This window comes from Megalobrama amblycephala, linkage group LG3, assembly GCF_018812025.1.
Source record: "Megalobrama amblycephala isolate DHTTF-2021 linkage group LG3, ASM1881202v1, whole genome shotgun sequence".
NCBI classification, from domain to species: domain Eukaryota; kingdom Metazoa; phylum Chordata; class Actinopteri; order Cypriniformes; family Xenocyprididae; genus Megalobrama; species Megalobrama amblycephala.
The window spans coordinates 15,204,065-15,223,763 of NC_063046.1; the positions used below are offsets into that span (position 1 = coordinate 15,204,065).

Sequence of the window (19,699 nt, forward strand, 5' to 3'; positions counted from 1 at the left end):
TAAGGTTCTATACAGAACATTTTCTTCTAAGACCAATTTTCATTTCCTTGAAGTCAGTTTTTAAAAGGCCTATATGTAATTCAATCATCAAATAAAATGTGTGTATGATCACATAAAAGTATCTTAATTACACTGTCTTAATGATTCATAAAGGTTCCTCTGCCTACGTGCAGCGAGGTTGTAACCGAGTAACGTCAAGCTCACATCCGTGGCGCCCCTGAGCAGGTTTTACCTCAGCGGCCTGTCATCGAGGATACAGGTGCCCATCAGAGCACTGAGCTCCTTTTGTCCTGTGTACCATGATGCCGAGAGCGAACATGATACCGGCCACAACAGGGATCGTGATAGGGCTTCTGGTCATACATCCCTTCCTATGTGTACGCAGGGCTGTGTATGCCGTCATCGGGTTTCTGGGGTGTTGGGGGGGATCAGATCTGTCTGTCAGGCACCAGGCCGTGCCAGAAAGCTTTAGCTTTGCCTCCGTGGCTGATGAAGCGAGCGCCTGTTGGTGTGTGGCTGAAAAAGGCTTTGCCGTGCTCCTGTATCATCCCTGTTGCATGGCACTGTGGGAGCCCTGCAGCTGCTGCAGTCATTCTCCGGACACGAGCGAAGATGAGCATCACGCTCCATTTCTCAAGAGGCCGTTCCCTTTTAAAAGCACTTCAAAGAATGAGATAAAAAGTTTAAAAAGCCTCAAGAAAACAGCCTGCAAAAAACTATATCATCCTAGTGAATGTACTAGGATTCTTTTCTGTGTGTATTTTAAATACAATAATACAAATTACATACAATTTATACATACGTTTTGGAAAGAAGTCTCTTATGCTCAGCAAGGCAGCATTTATCTGATCATTAATACAGTAAAAACAGTCATATTGTGAAATATTATTACATTTGAAATTTTTTTTAATTTGAATACATTTTAAAACGTAATTTATTCCTGTGACGGCAAAGCTAAATTTTCAGCAGCCATCACTCCAGTCTTCAGTGTCACATGATCCATCAGAAATCATTGGTGTTTAAGAAACATTATCAGCATTTATTTGCAATAGAAATCATCCGTTACATTATAAATGCCTTTACGGTCACTTTTGTAATGCATCCTTGTCGAAAAAACGGATTGATTTCTTAAAAAGATATCTCACTGACCCCAAACTTTTGAACAGTAGAGCATTTATTATAATGTAAATGCAATAAATTTAAATATGTGGTATATATACACACTGGCATGCAATTTGAATATGCATTTATTGCTTCCTCTTCAAGCACTGTTATATTTCTCTCTGTCTTTTGAGGAAAAAGTACAATCAAAGCTCACTTGTCTGTTTCTTAGAGGCCTCTATTCATTAACCTGGTGGGGAACTGTGTGTGCGTCATACGTGGCAGTTTGGGTGGGCCACGATTCTGATTTAATCTAGCGCAGTGCCACCACCACTACCGGAGTGTGCGTCTGTGTGAGAGCTCACTAAAGTAACGAGTCTTCTGTGCTAATGGCCACGTGATTCCCACAGACGCCTATCACACTCTTCATTAAGCCACATGCTTGAGTGGCCTTCTTATCTCTCATGACAGCTCACGTCATTCATAACACACACGAGCAAGTACACAAAGCCCAAAAGAGACATAGACACACACACCTCAGGGTTTAACAGACAGTACTTTTATGCCTCATTACTTACATTTGTGATGATGTTTTTCTACAGCCGTCTATAACTTAGAGGACATTTTTGCCATGTACCAATAAGAATGTCAATGTGTAACTATGTAGACAGACCTGATAGAAACAGTTATACATTTAAATATATTTTATGTGCTAAAAAAAAACCTGCAGTGTAAAATTAATCTTAGCTTATACCAATAATAAAAACACAAAACTTTTTTTTTTACTCTGAAATCAAAGACAAAAAAAATCTGAGAGGATCAAAAAACAAATGCAAAAATAATTATTAAAAAAAAAAGGTAGTAAAATGTCTTTTTAAACCTGGTAAAAAAACTGGAAACATCTGCCTTTAACCATTTCATCTGTTTAAAAGTAGGACTTCCTGACCAGCATAAACAAAGTCAAGAGAATTCAGGACGAGGCTCACGCGAGAGGGGGTGAGACGCCGCCGCTGAAGTCAGGGCCCTTTCTTTTGACACTAATGATTGACTTTTCCCCTCCTGTGAAATGCGACTGACGTCATCATAGCTAAAGCTCAAAACAGGGGATGGGGGGAGGGGGGCTGTTGGAAGGGCTACATTTTATTAGCATTACATTTTTCACAGTGAAAACTTTTAATAGAAAAGGAAATGTTTGGAATATTTAGGTCAGTTCTTCCAGGAGTTCAGCTTTCTGCAGTGCAGTGAGTAACAGCGTTTCATAGTTTTGCCCTCTTTCAGTGGGGTTCGCTCTCAGCAGCTAAACACACAGACCTTCCTCTGTAGCCACCACTGACGTCAGCAGTCACCTAGCAACAGTCTTTTGATGTAAAAGCAGCAGTGCTGACACTGTTTTCAAATAAGACAGAAACAGAGAGAGAGAAAGAGAGAGAGAGAGAGAGAGAGAGAGAGAGAGAGAGAGAGAGAGAAAGAGAGAGAGACAGATGGTCAAAGAAAGAAAGAAAAAAAAAGAAGGAAAAAAGAAGAGCAGCAACGCTTTTAAGATACTTGTGTTTCAATTGCATAGTGTATTACCACAGTAATTTAATGCTTCCCTGAACGCACACATATATGGAACTTTATTCTTTCTTTTTTTAATAATAAAATAAAGCTTTCCAAAAATTCTCAAATCAGGCCAATTTGATTTAGCTAATACTTTTTCCGTGCCTTCACAGATTAACGGACACACTAGGGAAATTAAAATAAAATTATGCCTCCCACAGACACGCATATTTAAATTTTTTTTAAAAAGATACAAAAATAGTAAATAAAAAATACTTCTAAAAAAAAAAAAAAAATAAAAATAAAAAAAAAGTATTCATCATGGAAATTATAGTATGATTTAAGGTAAAAAAAAAAAAAAAACTCGTCTTTTAGACCAAGCTTTTTTTTTCTTCTTTTTTTCCCCCATAGAATTGTGTATTCATTACAGTATTTTTTTTAAATAAATCTGTGAAATTTAAATTCAAACTCAAGTAATAAAAATAAAAATCTTGCATGTCTTTCATTCTTTTGTCATGGAAATCAAACACCAAAAGCAATTACGATTTTAAGTAAATTTGACACGGGCTTCCCGAGCTCAGTAACTCACCCATGAACTCTACATACGACCCACAATTCCCTCCTCCCCGTCAGACCTGACCACGTGTTCGACCCCTGCAGCCGCCAAATGAACAAACAGCTTTTTCAAATGCAGGACGCATACAAGGATCAACAACCTCCTTGTGGACTTAAGAGCTACTAAGGCCACCTTAAATGTTTGAGTGTCTGGGAACCTTATGGTGCAATAAACCTTTCCAGATAAGCCATGCAGAAAATCCCTGGGCCTACTTAAAACCAATGAGATGTGCCGATTGTGTGGCTAATATAAAGAGAGGAGGTGTGCCAGACGTCCCCTGTTTTGACCCATGGGTCTCCTAGTCCACTTTTGACCCCGTCCACTAAGGGAAGGTGTGAACCTGTCACTTCAACACATCCAGGAAAAGCCACTTATCTCTTAACTGTTTCCATTAATGTCCCAAAAACATGTAGACAAAAAGCACTGCATGGATATGGCGAGAGAGAGCACACACACACACACACACACACACACACACACACGGTTGTGGAGAGAGAGAGAGAGGCCAGATAAGAAGCCGGGGAAATGAGGAACAGCCAGAGTACAATTTGACAAGAGTTTGGCTTGGACAGCTTGTCCTCAAATATCCCTCCTGTGCTAAATTAATAATATTTATCAATGTTAATCATGTCAATCACATGTAACATATTAAAGGAACCACTGCTGCACTTGTGAGAGAAAATACAGCAACTGAAGCTGAATGAGACATCAAGACAAAGTGAAAGAAATGATGCACACATGTGACAAGGAGGTAAGAAGAAAAAAAAACTACTGCAAAAATAAAAAAATTGTAGTATTAATTAAAAATGTAAAAAAAAAAAAAAAAAAAAAAAAAGTAACTGTGTTAGTAACCTAACTAACAGCAACACTCCAGCGCTTTAAGCAACCGCTGCTCAGCTCGGCTCAGCCAGCATGAAAAACTAAAGAGCTGCAAGCTAATTGCTGGCGATCATGACGCAAACGGTTTCCAAGGTAACCGAGTTTTGGAGTAGCCGCTCCAGCATTTCCTCATCTGTTTGCACTCACACCAGCAGGCTGACAATGCACTCGCTGCATCCTGTTTCAGTCTGCAGACAGAAACGGTGCTGATCTCTGTTAACCCCTTCCTCCTTAACCTGGAGAACTCCTGCACGCTACAGCAATTATTACTCACGCTACAGGTGCTGCTAAGATCTTGTGAGGTAGAAATCGGAGGAAAATAAGAGGGGTTTTCAGGCAGTAACAGAGAGGAACAGCTGGTTTTATGTTACGCTTCTTTGTGTCTACCATAAAATGCAACAGACAACTTATGAACTGAGAGAGATGCAAAGAATGCAACTGAAAGCGTCAAGCGTTGAAATATTCCAGCTTGGCACGGTTCCTGGCACAACAGAACACATTTATCTACTGCTTCCCTCAATAAAGAGCACATTTCACATTAAAACCAGCTGAACACATTATTAGATAATCAAACATGATTACATCGTGAATGCACTGTAAATCTAGCTGAGACTAAATAAACTGTAATTTTTGTAATAGTTTAACATTATTAGCTTATTACTATTTTAACAACAACAACAACAAAAAACATCATGGGTGGTTCCTTATAAACAAATCTGTAATTATAGTTAATTTCATAAAATAATAATAATAATAATAAATTTATTATTGTTGTTTGTTTATGTTTTTACGCCATCATGGCTATTTACATGGCAAACACGAAGGTCAATATCATCCATAAAATTACATTATTATATAAAACATTTCAACTTACCATAAGATAGAAAATCTAAAATACATTCGGGTGATACATTTTGAAATATTCCATGCAAGCATGTTTCTAAATAAAAGCGTTTTCTTCATTTTATTATTAAATAAGAGTGACGTTCAGTAAATAGTGCAGTATAAAGATCTTTCCTCACTGTCGGCACTGTCTGCTTCTCATTTTAAATTTGCGACTTGGGTTGCGGAGAGGATTTTGTTAACAGATACAACACACATAACCACCAATTTATATATGCTGCAAAATGATGCCAGTTACTCTGAAAAACAGTAGCCTGAACAAATAACTTAATCCCAAAATGTGTCAATAGGTTTAAAATTTCCACATTTCCACTCTTTCCAACATACACAGACACACACACTCATACCACCTCATTCAGAGAACGAGACTAAAAACTCGCTCGCACTCCAATAATGGAAATAGATCACAGCGCTTAATCTCACACATAATAGGGCCAAGCCTCCCCATTTTCTTTTCACTTGTTTTAAAAGGCATTCTCAGAGATTCACACCGTATGCTGTTTCACATCATCTTTTTTATTTATGAATATGAACTACAATTTTTGAAATGTACTGCTATCATTGTTTTTCAAGCTGTAATTTTCATCTTAAGAAAAAAATATTGATATTGAAACTATCACACCTCTACGAGAAAATACACATATGCACACAGAGAGACCTGTTTATCACGTCTCCGAGATCTCGGTATGGACGTAGTGTTCTCTACTCTGATCATGCCGTTGAGGAGGCAGTCAGTAAATTGTACATGGCAATAAGTAAAACTTGGCCTTTTTTTCCTGTAGACATACTCTCATACGTCACCACTTAGTGACGTCAATGTTATATCATTCCACATGGCATTAGTGCAGGAGAACGTGACAGCTGAGAGGAGCTCCACTCCACTGTTCCACCGTCTCACACACACATGCACCTTTTCTCTCTCCCTCTCGCTCCCTTTGCCTTACATTTAAGGGTTGCTTAAAGGCATTACTTGCTACTATATATGACTACAAATACAACTGCGTATATGGATGGAAATGCATTTTAAGTAATAAGGGATTTAATTACAAATTCATTTATTTGTAAATTGCACTCAGATGTTGGAGTGTATTTACAAAAAAAGAAGAGATACAAAATTAAAAGAAAAAAAAGTCTATAAAAATAAAATAAAAAATAATTTTACAATTCAGAAAAAAACAATACTGCTGACTGTACTTATGATAACTCCACACTTACTGTGTGACAGCCATTGTGTTATAATACAGAGGACTAAAAATAGTATAACGGTAAATCACAACAACAGCTGATGTTACAAAAATCTCAATGAGACAAAGACTGTGGCACACCATCATTGTTGCACACACCGTGGCAGAAGGCCATGTAATACCACACAGGGTTTATTCCTTAAATATATATATACACACACACACTTCATGTTGATGAATGACTGCAAATGCTTCTGCTTAATCCAAAATAAAATTTAGAGACTGAATCGGAGATATTCACTGATAAACACACTAGCACCACGTTCAGCAGAAGAGAACATTTCAATATATTAAACTTAACAACTAATGGGGGAAGCATCAACTTTGGCAAAAAAAAAAAAAGGTCGAAGCGTGTAACAAGGCCTTTATACCTAATGAAAATATGCACTTATGCGATTGATCTTTTTTTTTTTTTTTTTTTAAGTAGCTTACATAAACCAATGTTCAGGTGATGATGTTTTACTGTGAATCTCAGCATGCACTTTCACCTCACTGACACCTTAGCGGCAGCAAAATGCAAATCCCTCTCATCAAATTCAATGAATTATGAATCGTCAGTCTAGCTGTTCTTTCATAAATACATAATATGGAGCGCTTTCCAAATGTGCCACATGCATTGCAGGGGATTCCCGATCCAGGACATCACCCCCATTCAGGCATCTCATTCGCAAAAGTGATCTATTCATTTTCAACTGAGGGAAATTATTGTGAGCACACATGGCCTCTCTCTGGCATTTACATTCACACACACAATCACAGGCCATTCACATGTAAATCACAGCAAATCATAGTGCTCAATGTATAAAAATCATTGTGACAAACCACTTTTTATATATATATATATATATATATATATATATATATATATATATATATATATATATATATATATATATATATATATATATATATCTTTTCTACTCACTAAGGCACATTTTATTTGATCAGAAACACCATAACAATACTATGAAATATTATTACCTTTTAAAATAACTGTTTTCTATTTCAGTATATTTTAAAATGCAGTTCATTCCAGTAATGGCAAAGCTGAATTTTCAGCAGCCATTACTCCAGTTTTCAGTGTCACATGATTCTTCAGCAATCATCAACATGCTAATTTGGTGCTAATATGCTAACTTTTAATTTTTATCTATTATTATTTGTGCTCAATTATTAATAATGTCTCTTATTATCATCAGTGCTGAAAACATTGCTCTCAGTTTTTGCAGCTTAATTTATTTTAATAAATTTTTTTTGGAAACTGATACAGGATTCTTTGATGAATAGAGAGTTAAGCTCGAGAAACACTTGATGACTAGCTGAAACATTCTAAGATTGAACTCAACACACTGTATGATTTTACATGCTGACTATAAACACAGACTGAACGCAACTGGCTCTGACTCAGCGCGTCAGGGCATGATCAGTCGTAAGTATCAAATTACATTCATAATCGGACTTACGATCGTTAAGTGTGTCCTCGGCTTTAACAGCATTTATCAGAAATAGAAATCTTTTGTAACATTATAAATGTCTTTTCTGTCACTTTATTCAATTAAATGCATCCTTGTTGAATAAAAGTATTAATTTCTATTTTTTAGAAAAAGATTTAACTTACCCCAAACTTTTAAAATGGTAGTGTATCATGGTTTCCACAAAAAAAAAAAAAAAAATGAAGCAGCACAACGGTTTTCAACACTGATAATAGGAAATCTTACTTGAGCAGCATTTTTTAATTTCACAATAAAGATATAAGAAAACAATGCAATATTTGGTCAGTATTCATACTTTTTGATACAAATTGAACATAAAATATTCACAGTGAAATTCCCTTTAATTTCCAATCCAATAGAAACAACAGCATGAACAAGAACAGCGGTTTCTCACCAGAGTGCACCATAATGGAAACACTGTCACAATCAGCAGTAAGCTGTTAAACAAACTGTATTTCTTCAAATAAACATTGGTCAGTTTTTTGTGGAGTATGAAAGATACGAGCCCTTATGACAGCATTTTAACCTTTTGTGACTTCAGCATTACTTATGTGTGTCTAAACCTTCTGGGGCCTCATTTGTTGTTGATGTGTTGAAATAGATTAGCCGAAACCTTGCCTAAACACAATATATTAAACCTCACAGAAGCTGGCAAAACTGAAAAGTAGCTATGAGCCAAGTAGTGCTTGTGCTCATTCTCTTCACTTTCGTGAGGTCACGAGCATCACGAAATACCCCGAAATCTCTATAAACCCATATGGCAAAACACCCCAGGGACAAATAACAACTGCCAACTTCACAGCTTCCATATCAACACAAGCCACTAATAGCAAATGACCAAACTGCATTCCAGTCTCAAGCTATCTGAATCATTCTGATAGCAACAAAAACAAAATTACAGAAATATGACTGCAAAATTTTTTAAACATCATCATCATCTTTGGTTGTTTAGATTAAACACTCACATGTAATATAAAATTAACATATTACCAATGTTTTATAATGTTACAGACAATAATATGTCAACAACTGCCATCAATTATGAATTTGCATATGCATATAACAATGGTGATCTGATTTATTCAGTCCGATTTAATACTCTATCTGCAGTATCCATTTTCAACGACATTCAAAAGGACAGCACTGTTCATCAATTTACATACAAGTTTGCAAAGGCGTTCATATAATATTACATTTCATATCTGAATAATTTTACACAGTCTGAGCCAGGTCTAGAAATTTAGATGGGTACTGTCAACTACAAAAGGCGAAATACGATATATATAAATAAATAAATTAATTAATAAATAAAAATTGCACTTGCACAATTTGTTCAAACAAATTCAACTAAATGCACTCTTGCCAGTTTTGTCATCTGCCGCTTTAAACGCTTGAACTCTTTCAAGCAGGATGGATTCTGATTGGCTGTCATTGTGTTATCATTCTTCAGCTAGAACAAAATCATTCTGAAAATGATTCCAATGATATCGTTTCTCAGTGCCGTTATTGTTATAGTTCTGGTGTTTAAAACGATTTTTAGAAATATATCTTTATCGTTATAGTTATTGTTCTTGGTGTGGACGGGCCTTAAAGTCTCCATTAAATCAAAATTGAAGTTTATTTGCTTTTAGCATGAATATGTTAGCCTTAATGTTATCTATAAGCTAGTGTACTCCAAAACAATGGCAAAATTAACATTTAGTAGATATAAGCATTCAGAACTTGCAATCTTTCATCTAAATGATTCTGATGACATCTTTCTGCACTTCCAGCTTCTCATCAGATTTTCTGTCCAATCAAATGCTCTCTAGAATCAGAAGCATCCCGCCCCCTACACTTTAAATAGACACTGAAGCTGTGGCTGAAATCGTCACTTGTTCACACATTTACTATTTTCTATATGGTGAGTGGCATATAGCGCACTATGGGGGATAGAGACAAATCCGCCGCAGCGTGAACACAGTCGGCTCTGGTCGAGAGATTGTATTTATGTATGTGGGGTAATGCAGCACTGTTTTACATGGTTAAAACTAGCATACTAAACGCATTTGAGTGTGCTGAAAGTTATGTTATAACGCTACTCTGTGTGTTCGCTCAGAGACACTTTTTGATCTAGATCGATATTAGATTGTCATAAAACTGCAGGTCTTGTGTTGCTAAATGACATGCAATTAATTTACAAATATATTGTGTTATGGACAAAGCTCTCTCTGATTATGCTATGTTAGCCACTTGACAAAATAGTCAAAAGTGATGTCTCTGAGGCATGGTAAAATCACTGTACTTGTGGTAAACCAAGAAAACAAGAGATTCAACCAATAAGACTAACCGTGTCGAGCTATGTAATGATTATTTTTCTGTTGATAAATGCATCCAAACAGTTGCTCACCTGTCTAATAAACACATAATATATTAAAGTGTCTTTGGTGTTTCCGTGGTTTCTATGAAAGTACAACCCGAAATCGGGATAACACGGATATGGCGTCATTGACAGGCAATGAAATTACATGGTCCGTGTCCTGGTTAAAATGGCTGATTTCTCTGGATTTAAAGGAGCTGTATGTAGGATTGTGGCCTAAACTGGTACTGCAATCACTATAAAAATACTGTAGAGCGGTGTATCCCCTCACCTTACCCCCTGACTCGAGGTTGCCAGATGAGCTGCAGGATTCAGCAGAAACGTAGGCTGCTTCAATGAGCTTCCAATGGCAAGTGACGAACAGACGAACAGACGTACACAGTAAGTTTTTATCATAAGTAGGCTAACAAATAACCAAAACATTTGCCACAGCAATTATAACGCGGGACATATTCAATATCACCAATGGCTATCACAGGGTTGTTTTCAGTTCCATCAGAAAATATTGTTAGTGTAACTAAATTACATTAGCAATGGTCATACAGGTCAACTTGCAGCATGTGTAACTTAGTCCACGATATACGTGAAAAACAAATGACGAATCATTTTTACTGAGGTAACATTGGGCTACTGTCTCAATTACGATTCAAATTGCCGTAATGGGCGTGCTAATGTTGTTTTCCTCAGCGTCTCAGCATAATGACAGAGCATACGTCCATGTGAGCTAACGTTATGTTACTTTGCACAAACATGCATAACTTTGTTCGACTGTCATGAATATATGAAATGTCCATTGACATCAAGTACAAGTTAGCCAAGCTGAATTTTACCTGTCCAGGAGAAAATTAGCAACGTTGCCGTCTGTGTTCAAATTCTTCTCCGTTTTCAGCCGTCTCCATCTTTCAAAAGCATCTCCAATACAAATTCTGGTTTTATTTCGGACTTTGTCACGACGAATTTCTGAATTATAACGAGGTCTTTTTGATTTAGTAACATTAGACATTTTTATCCGACTGGAGTTAGGGTAGGTTACAGCAAAGCTGGCAACACGGATCCCGAAACACTACTGACTTCGTGATTGGTAGATAGGTGGAGGGAGGCGCGTCAGGCCAAAACACAAAATGACAACATCAACATCAGTTGAGGGCTGCAAGTCCACTTTTTAAATGACAATATCCTGGCCGGACTACTTTTGTCAGTGATATAAGTATTTGAAATGAACATGATTTCTTAATGTCTAGTGACACATCAGCCATTTTATGATTAATTAAAATAGATTTCTTACATACAGCTCCTTTAAACATTGGAAACATTTGGGATAGTGTAAGTACACAAGTCAACAAAATATATAACATTTTTCTAGTGGTTTTGAGGTATTTTAATCTAAAAATCTTACATATTGTGCCTTTAAAAATAAACTAAAAAATCCACTTAGTCCACTTGCCTAGCCCTCACTTGACGAATAAACAACGGTACTTATGTTTGTGAAGAAAAGACTGACTGATCACACCAGTGATGCCTCTCATGACGGTTTTAGCTTGATGTTGATCTATATACACACATATTAATAAAGTCCCGTTTCAAGGCTGCAAGCAGTACTGTGTAATTCAACTTGTACGTAACTGACCACCACTCTTTACAGTATGATTAAACAGACACTAAACTGGCTGGTCATGTTGGGATTTTCTGTGCAACTTGATCATTTTCTTTAATTGCTCAGCTCTTCTTTCATCATGCCCTTTATCAGCACGGGAATAACTAAGATGTATGACAACATACAGAAAACTACTGGACAGGAACTAGAAAAAGCTCAGTTTCTTTTATCTATATCATCAACGCATCCACTCTTTACTCTTTTAATGATAAACAAATTTTACGACATTCAATGAATAATATATTTAAAACTCATTTTGAGTTGTTGCAATGATTACAAACATTCACATTGCACCTTTTGCAACTGCTGCAACTTCTAATTGGTATTCATATTTCAGTACTGACTTGAATTTCTAGCCACATTCTTAGGAGATAACTGATAGAATACAAGATGTTTCTTGACTAAAAGTCTAAAAAAAAAAAAAAAAAGTATTTTTGTGGACTTTGGAAATAAATATATGAAAGTCAATTGTTGCCATTCTAAAGTCACATTAAGTATGGATGAAACAGATCAAACAGTATTCATCACAAACCCTTGCAAAATACATAATACAAAATACTTTTTGAGATCTAAAATAATGCATTTCTTCATCTAATTCCTAACTATTTTATTTTTTGTTTTCTTATAAGCCTAGGTTAGAAAAGTAATCACCATTTAATACATTGTCAATGTTGGGCGACGATGCCCATCCATAGCACTTTGTCTTTAATGACATTTTATAACCTGTAAGTTGATGAAAACATGATTTGATGCATTTACTGCCTCTGATATGCCTCGGGTATGTCTGAAATCCTCAAATATCCGCTGGTCAAAAACCTCATAACTCCATTTGAGCTTGATTTTGGTAAAATGTTAATAATATAATGACACATGCAAGCATCTGACTATATATAAACTCACAATATCAACTATGACAACAATGTGTTTAATTATTTAAAAAACAGTGTTTTTATCCTAAAAAGTAGCATTTTTGGAAATAGGAGGTTTCCACCCGACAGCGACGACATGGATTTAGTATATTCCAATATACTGCTCTTCAGGAGTTCGTTTGGCCTTTAAAAAAAAAAAAAAAACACTGACAAAAACAGATCCTTCCTATAAAACAACCACAACTTCAACTGATCTGCAAACCACTGATATGCTTCCTAGTTTAGATTGGAAACTATACATTTTCACAGATGATGATTTCAGCTTGTCAAACTGCACACAAATAAATTAATTAATAAAAAAATTCATGCACGTTGTTGAACTGGTGTGGTCATAACTTGAGGGGCTTAATTAAATTCCAACTATAAAATGTATGATAATGTTTAGAATAAATCAAATTTCACCTAACTGCATTACTTTCAGCTAAATTTCAATTGTAAAGTTAGCTTTGTCAGAAAGTGTAACACAAAAAGGAATGAGGCATAGCTCGCTGCTCTGCTCCCAACATCACCACAATTTAATCACTGCTCCATGTGCTATGTTAAAAGTGACTGGGCTTTGTTATGATTATCAACTGATTTAAAGATTCAAGCCACATAAACATTTCAAACAGCCTAGCTACCGCATATAGTGGTCCATCTTAAAAGCGCCATAATCCTGCCATGGGTTCTAAACACAGCTCAGGCTGTGACGAACATTGGGCTGAAAATGCAATGAGTCACAGGTGGCTTGAAGAGAGGACTGGAGCTGTTTCTCACTCTGTGCAAGTGAAATAGTCATGAGGCCATACGTGAGACACAGCACTGGCCGGAACAACCGAGAAAAAAAATAATAATTCAAACACATCACGACACTGTCGTGGGAGAAAAATCACAAAGAAAGATCTATTAATTTACACTTTTTTCACATAGCAATAAATTTAACATTACAACATGAAGTAGGATAAACTTATGTTTACTTCAAATTGCCTATAATGTTTTTTCACAACTGATAATGACTGATAATAACTTTACACTCTCAAACTTTTGAGGTCTCTTACAAGGAGGATGTGAAAAAGAATATAATTTTTTTAAATATATATATATATATAAAAAATATACATATAATTTACGAGACCTTATGTATATTATTAAAAAAAGTTGTAACAAACATAAAATAAACATTACTATTATTAATATTTATAAGAAGTTAAGTTATACAATATAAATTAATAAAATAAACTAGTTTAGCAATACTAATAAAATGCATTCCTTAAAATTAAGCTGAAGCAGTATTTTGTAAAAATAAAAAAGAAATAAATAAGTTGTTCATGACCTCCATCTAAACAGGATTGTGTGCAAGTATGAACAGAAGGAAACAGCTGAACTATCAAAAACAGTCAGAGAGAATCAAACTGAGAGACTGGTGTCTCAATGTCTCATCATGACTCAAACTGAGAAAAAGACAGAAAAGCTGCAGAAAAACACCCATTTAAAATTCACTGTAGAACTACTATACTTAAATCAAAATTACACATAGATGTCTGTTTTCAATGTGCAGCTTCGAAGTGCACTTCTCCAGCTCCCTTTTGATTAGATGAGGGCTTAAAATTAAACACTGTTGGATGTCTTTTTTTTTTCCTCGAACTAAAAAACTGCATTAATATGGTAAATATAATGGCCTGATGACACAAAATTAAATTTTTTGTTCTGTGCATTCTGAAAAGGTCTTATCACTCCACTTCAACAATAAAAAAAATATTCAACAGATTTGTCATTAGTAATGATGGCACATTGAGCATGAATATTGAATAAGCACAAACAGACACAAGTTCAAATGTGAAATTCAAACTAGGTCAAAATAGAGTGGAAATATAGGCAAATCTAGTGAAATCTGTTCATTTTTATTCTAGTTTGCTATTTTGTTTCCAGGTGTCCTTACAGATCCCAAGTGAGGGAGAACTGATGCTACTGCTCAGTAAGAACAGGTGCTTGGTCAAAATAAAGTCTGAAACTGGTCATACTGAAACCTCAATTCATGAGCGTGACTGGAACAGTGCACTCATTCAAAGCACACTCAAAATCTCTTGAAGCACAAAGTGAATGGCTTTATGTGCAAGCAAGCAGAGAAAGGACTAAATTCTTTATAATTAGCATGAAAACATTCCAAATGTACTTGAATTATGTTTTTATAATTCACTGAAATACTGCTTTCATGTATGTGCAGAAACAAGCAAGAATGACTACATGAAACCCAGCGCAATGTTACAGTATATTTACATTGCCACACAGGTTTGATGACCTTGAATTTAGTGTTTAAACATGACCCTTTACCCTTGGCTGGGGCTGACTTTTTGGGCAATGTGGGTTTAAAAATCAAACAGCTGCAAGCACCATATCTTACTTAATGAACTAACAAAGTTTCCATTTACAGAACTTACAGATAACAAATTGCATGCGTCTAAAAAAGTTAAATAAACTGTCTGCTGATTTTCCATTATGTCACACACACATACATAACATGAGCCAAATACTTTTGTTAAAAAAAACTTTTCACATCACACTAGAATGCAAAAGAAGAGTAAATCAATGGCAAACTTTTAAAACTCTATATACTCTATTTACGGCACAGACACTGGGACAAGCGATGCCCCACTTTTCACATGTTTGAATCAATGATTAATAGTGTATTTTTTTTTTTTTTTTTTTTTTCACTTCAATAGGAAGAACATTCTGAACAGCATTATAAGACTGCTGTAAACTGGATAAGGTCTTCTGGATCAAAAGTAAACACTTTCCTGCAGTACTGAGAAGAGGCCATAAGGAAATATGACTCAAACAGACATTTACATTAAATGTGTTTTTGTAACTTGTTACAAAAGGATCAAAATATTTTAACAAGGTTAATATTTTTAATAAAAATGGATTGTAGACTTCACATAACTAACTAGGCCTAAAAACTATTTGAATCCATACCAAAACCTACACTGCGCTAGCTCTAATATAGCAAACAATGTTAAGCTTAAATGTTAAGAAAATTCTCACTCCATCACAATGAAACAATCAAACCTAAATAAATTTGGGAGCTAGGCAACAGGTGACTGACCTGGCCCAACAACAGGGTATTCAAAACACTAGCACCATCACATACAGGATATAAACTGTGTATTATTGCTCAGGCTGAAAGTTTATATATCAGGGTTGTGATGGTGTAGACCTAGAGTTCAGGAGTGTGTTTTTGTGGTTCAGGACTGTAATTGTATGTGGCCATTTGAAATGTCAGAAGTGTGATGATGTGTATCATGAGTTTTACAGTAGTGTATATCAGGAGTGTGATGGTAGGCTAGTATATATATCAACCGGTTCATCGGGATCAGTGTGTGCTGATGAACAGCCCCTACCTGTTCTCTCGATATACATGGCAGAGAAGGTCTGCGGGGCATCTTACAACTGCCATAATAGCTGCTGGACGTCTCTCCCAGAGAAACACAGCTGGACCTTCTCCTGGGTCTGATGACGGGAACTTTCTCCTCCGCGTTAGGAACCCTGCCGGCCGCCTCCCTCGCTGGGTAATAGTGATCAAAACAGAGCGCCAGCAGAGAGCCGGAGACCCCCGCCACACACGCCAGCACCGGCCTGAGGGACGGAGACAGGCAGCCGAGGCTGGTGAAGGACAGCAGCCACACCAGGCTGGCGAAGACCAGGATCAGGACGCTGTGCTTGAGTTTGAGAGTGGGGATGAGAGTGAGCAGACCCACGCAGCCCAGCACAAACAGCAACCTGCCCATCATTTGCATCTGATGGTGCTCCTCTCCCCACTGCAACAAGCGCAAGACTACCAAATCCCCCAAGTAGCATGATGCTGGTAAGGACAAAAGCCAACATCTGCTGCTTTCCCTCTTCGTCCGCCTCAGGTAGAGGGTCAGAAAGAAATACGCACAGCCAATGCTGAATAAAGGACTGATGGACTGTGAGAAATCAAAGAGGAAAGTCCGCAGCTCCGAGACGCCGTGTTCACTCTGAAAGCTCCTAGAAATTAAACAGGAGAGCGCCAGAACTGCCAGCGCTCCCACGTAGAGAGCCGAGCCGCGGAATAGTTTGGACTTGAGAATATCCTCATTACAAAACCTGCAGACGTTGAATAAAAAGCCCCTCGGATGGTCTTGTTTTAACGGAGTGACGCAGCTCTTCACATAGCCGTTCCTGAAGCTCTCCGCGCTGTTTGCATTGCCAACAACACCATCGTGCTGTCTGATTTTACTGTGCAAAACCTCTCCGTCCTCCTGCACAGCCATGTTGTCCTCCTTCAGTGCTCTTTAAACTTTCATTCCTCCGAAATAAATCCTCCGTGTGTCAACGTTTCACTACATGACGGCAAACGCGCTCCATGGTCACTCAAACGTGCTCAGGCATTTTTGGCCAGGAGGAAAAGAGGCTGAAATGTTGTTGTTTTTTAGCAGACTCGAGCTCTATGTCGCCGTCTAGGTGCGACAATTTGTAACAATGACTAGAGCGCGAGACACAGACGCGCGCGCTCTCTGCAGCGCAGCCAATTTATGTCTGCGTTTTTCATTTCTAGTCAGATTTCCTAACGTTGTTGCAGTATTTAAACAATACCAGTATATATATATATAAGAAGAAAGTTGCCTTTGCCTCTCAAGACCTAAACACTGGAGATGTGTGTGCATGCGTGTGGAAGTGAGTCTGTCCTATAATTAGAAACTTTAGAGTCGTGTGTATACAGCCCTATACGTTCATTGTCTTTAATATTTGCTTATACTCACAATTCTAGCGTATGATTGAGCTAAGCCAGTGTTTAGTAATGTAAATAGTATTGAGTATTCTGTCATTCACGTTTTCTGCTCTTCATGAGCCAAGAGGGCCGTTCATGAGCCCTTATGGTTTCGATGCATAAGCACCACAAGAGGTCACTAACATGGACATTATGTTACAGTTGTCGGTTTTTCTTATCAGTGATGGGGGTTCCAGAATCGAAGCCAACTTAGGAAGCCCTAATATATTAAAATGCTGTTTTACACTGCAAAACACGTCATTATTATATTATGCTAATTTTGGTTGAGTCTCTCAATTGAACTACCTTTGCATTCTTTGCAATGTCCTCTATAAAAGCAACAAAAGACGATACAGTCAAATATCAACCAAAGATATTAACTACATAACAAATAATAGTAACACTTTACAATAAAGTTTCATTTTTAAATATTAGTTTAAATGTAGGAATGAACAATAATAGGCCTACTTTTACATCATTTGATAATCTTAATGTTAATTTCAACATTTACATACATACATTTTGAAAATCAAAAGATGTATTTGTTAACATTAGTTAATGCATGTGAACTAACATGAAGAACTGTATTTTTATTAACTAACATTATATTAATACATGCTCAAATGTATTATTGTTATTGTTTTGGCCAAATAACATTTTAAATATATATATATTTTAGAGAAATTGCTATATCGTCTTGCCAATCAGTACCTTCATGAATGTGTTAGAACATTAAACATTAAGAAGCTTTTATTTAACCTGCAAGAAAGACAGAACTGAGATTATAAGATTAAAGTACAGAAATGCGTGTATGTGTGTGTGTGTGTGTGTGTGTGTGTGTGTGTGTGCGTGCGTGTGTGTGTGTGGGGGGGGGGGGGGCATGATCCTTTGTCTTTGTTCAGTCAACACCTTTTCCATTTTCTATATAAAAAAAAAAAGGGAAAGTCCCAAGTCCCTCCGATACCAATGATTCAGGTAAAAAGAAGCTGCATTGTGAAAAAGTCTTTCCCTTAAAGCGTGAACACAAAGAATAGTTCGTTTAATGGTCTTAAAATGACTCACGTTTGTAAAAAGAGCCAGATATAGAAGTTTATGTAAAAGTAGTATATTTATTTCATATTGATGAGCAAGAACAATTCATGCATTTGGCTGGAAAATTGGCTTGAAATTGTGGTTCTCGCATTATGGTTCAATTATGATCTCAAAAGATGGCGATAATGCTGGTTCCATAATGCATTGAAATTGACCTCATTTTCTTCACTTGTGCTGCAATCCCCACAGCTATCTTAAGAGTTTTTCCATGATTCCAACTGCACAAGTGAAGTGGTTGAGTAGACAAGTCAATAAAACCACCAGTGATTCTCATGTGAGGATCTAATGTATCTTCCAAGTTTTTATGGGGCAAGTAGAAAGTGGTTCTTCAACATTCAAAATAGGCTTCAAACAATACTTACAGTGTATAGTATTAAAAAAATATAATAAATTGTAGGCTATATATAAATTGTATTATATAATAATATTCTTTAATTTATTTTTTATCATTCAATATTTATATCCATTTACTCAAAAAAAATTGTTGCATTGTAAATGTAAATATAACAATTAGTATTCAAATATTATTCCAATTGTTTAAACAATGAGAGAATATTTAAAGATACATTTAGAATAAATGGTAAATATAATAGAGAACTAAAAATGTTACTGAAAATCTCCTTAGTGTTGGTAATCTCAACAGGCCTGTCTTTTGGCCTAGAGAGACGGAAGAAACTGAATCTGAAGAAAATATTTATTTGTAAATGTATTTTTATTAGCCATTAGTGTTTCATGCCAGTATTGTTTTAGATCATGTGAGATACTATTATATTTTTATTAATATTTACCTTTCATTTTTACATATTCCATTTCCACTTAAATTTTAGTTAATGTTTTATTAATTTTTATTGTGTGTTTTTATTAGGTTAATTTTTATTTCTGTTTTAGTTTTAGCTATTTTAGTAGGTTACATCAAGATAAACTAAAATGAAATGTTGTGAAATAAGCACGTTTTTTAATTCTTTATTTTATTTCAATAAGCGTTTTATTTTAATTTTATTTACAGTAGCTAACGAAAAATATTTTATGTTATTAGTTAACTAATAACTCTGTTTCAGATCAATGAATACAAAAAGCTTATATTATTGAGCATTCTCGCATCAAACAATAGGTTTTACTTTT

General features: G+C 36.0%; 1 protein-coding gene across 2 annotated transcripts in view; it reads right to left on the bottom strand.

Moving 5' to 3' along the window:
* The window catches only part of pde3b (phosphodiesterase 3B), a 61,763-nt gene extending 44,590 nt beyond the window's left edge, over window positions 1-17,173 (bottom strand). Inside the window, exon 1 of one of the 2 annotated variants that reach the window (XM_048184166.1) lies at window positions 16,095-17,173. In XM_048184166.1, coding sequence (XP_048040123.1) covers window positions 16,095-16,988 — 894 coding nt within the window. In that variant the 5' untranslated portion in view covers window positions 16,989-17,173. The remainder of the gene's footprint in view (window positions 1-16,094) is intronic. The other variant, XM_048184167.1, reaches the window with a different exon arrangement.
* Between the last annotated feature and the right edge of the window lie 2,526 nt (window positions 17,174-19,699).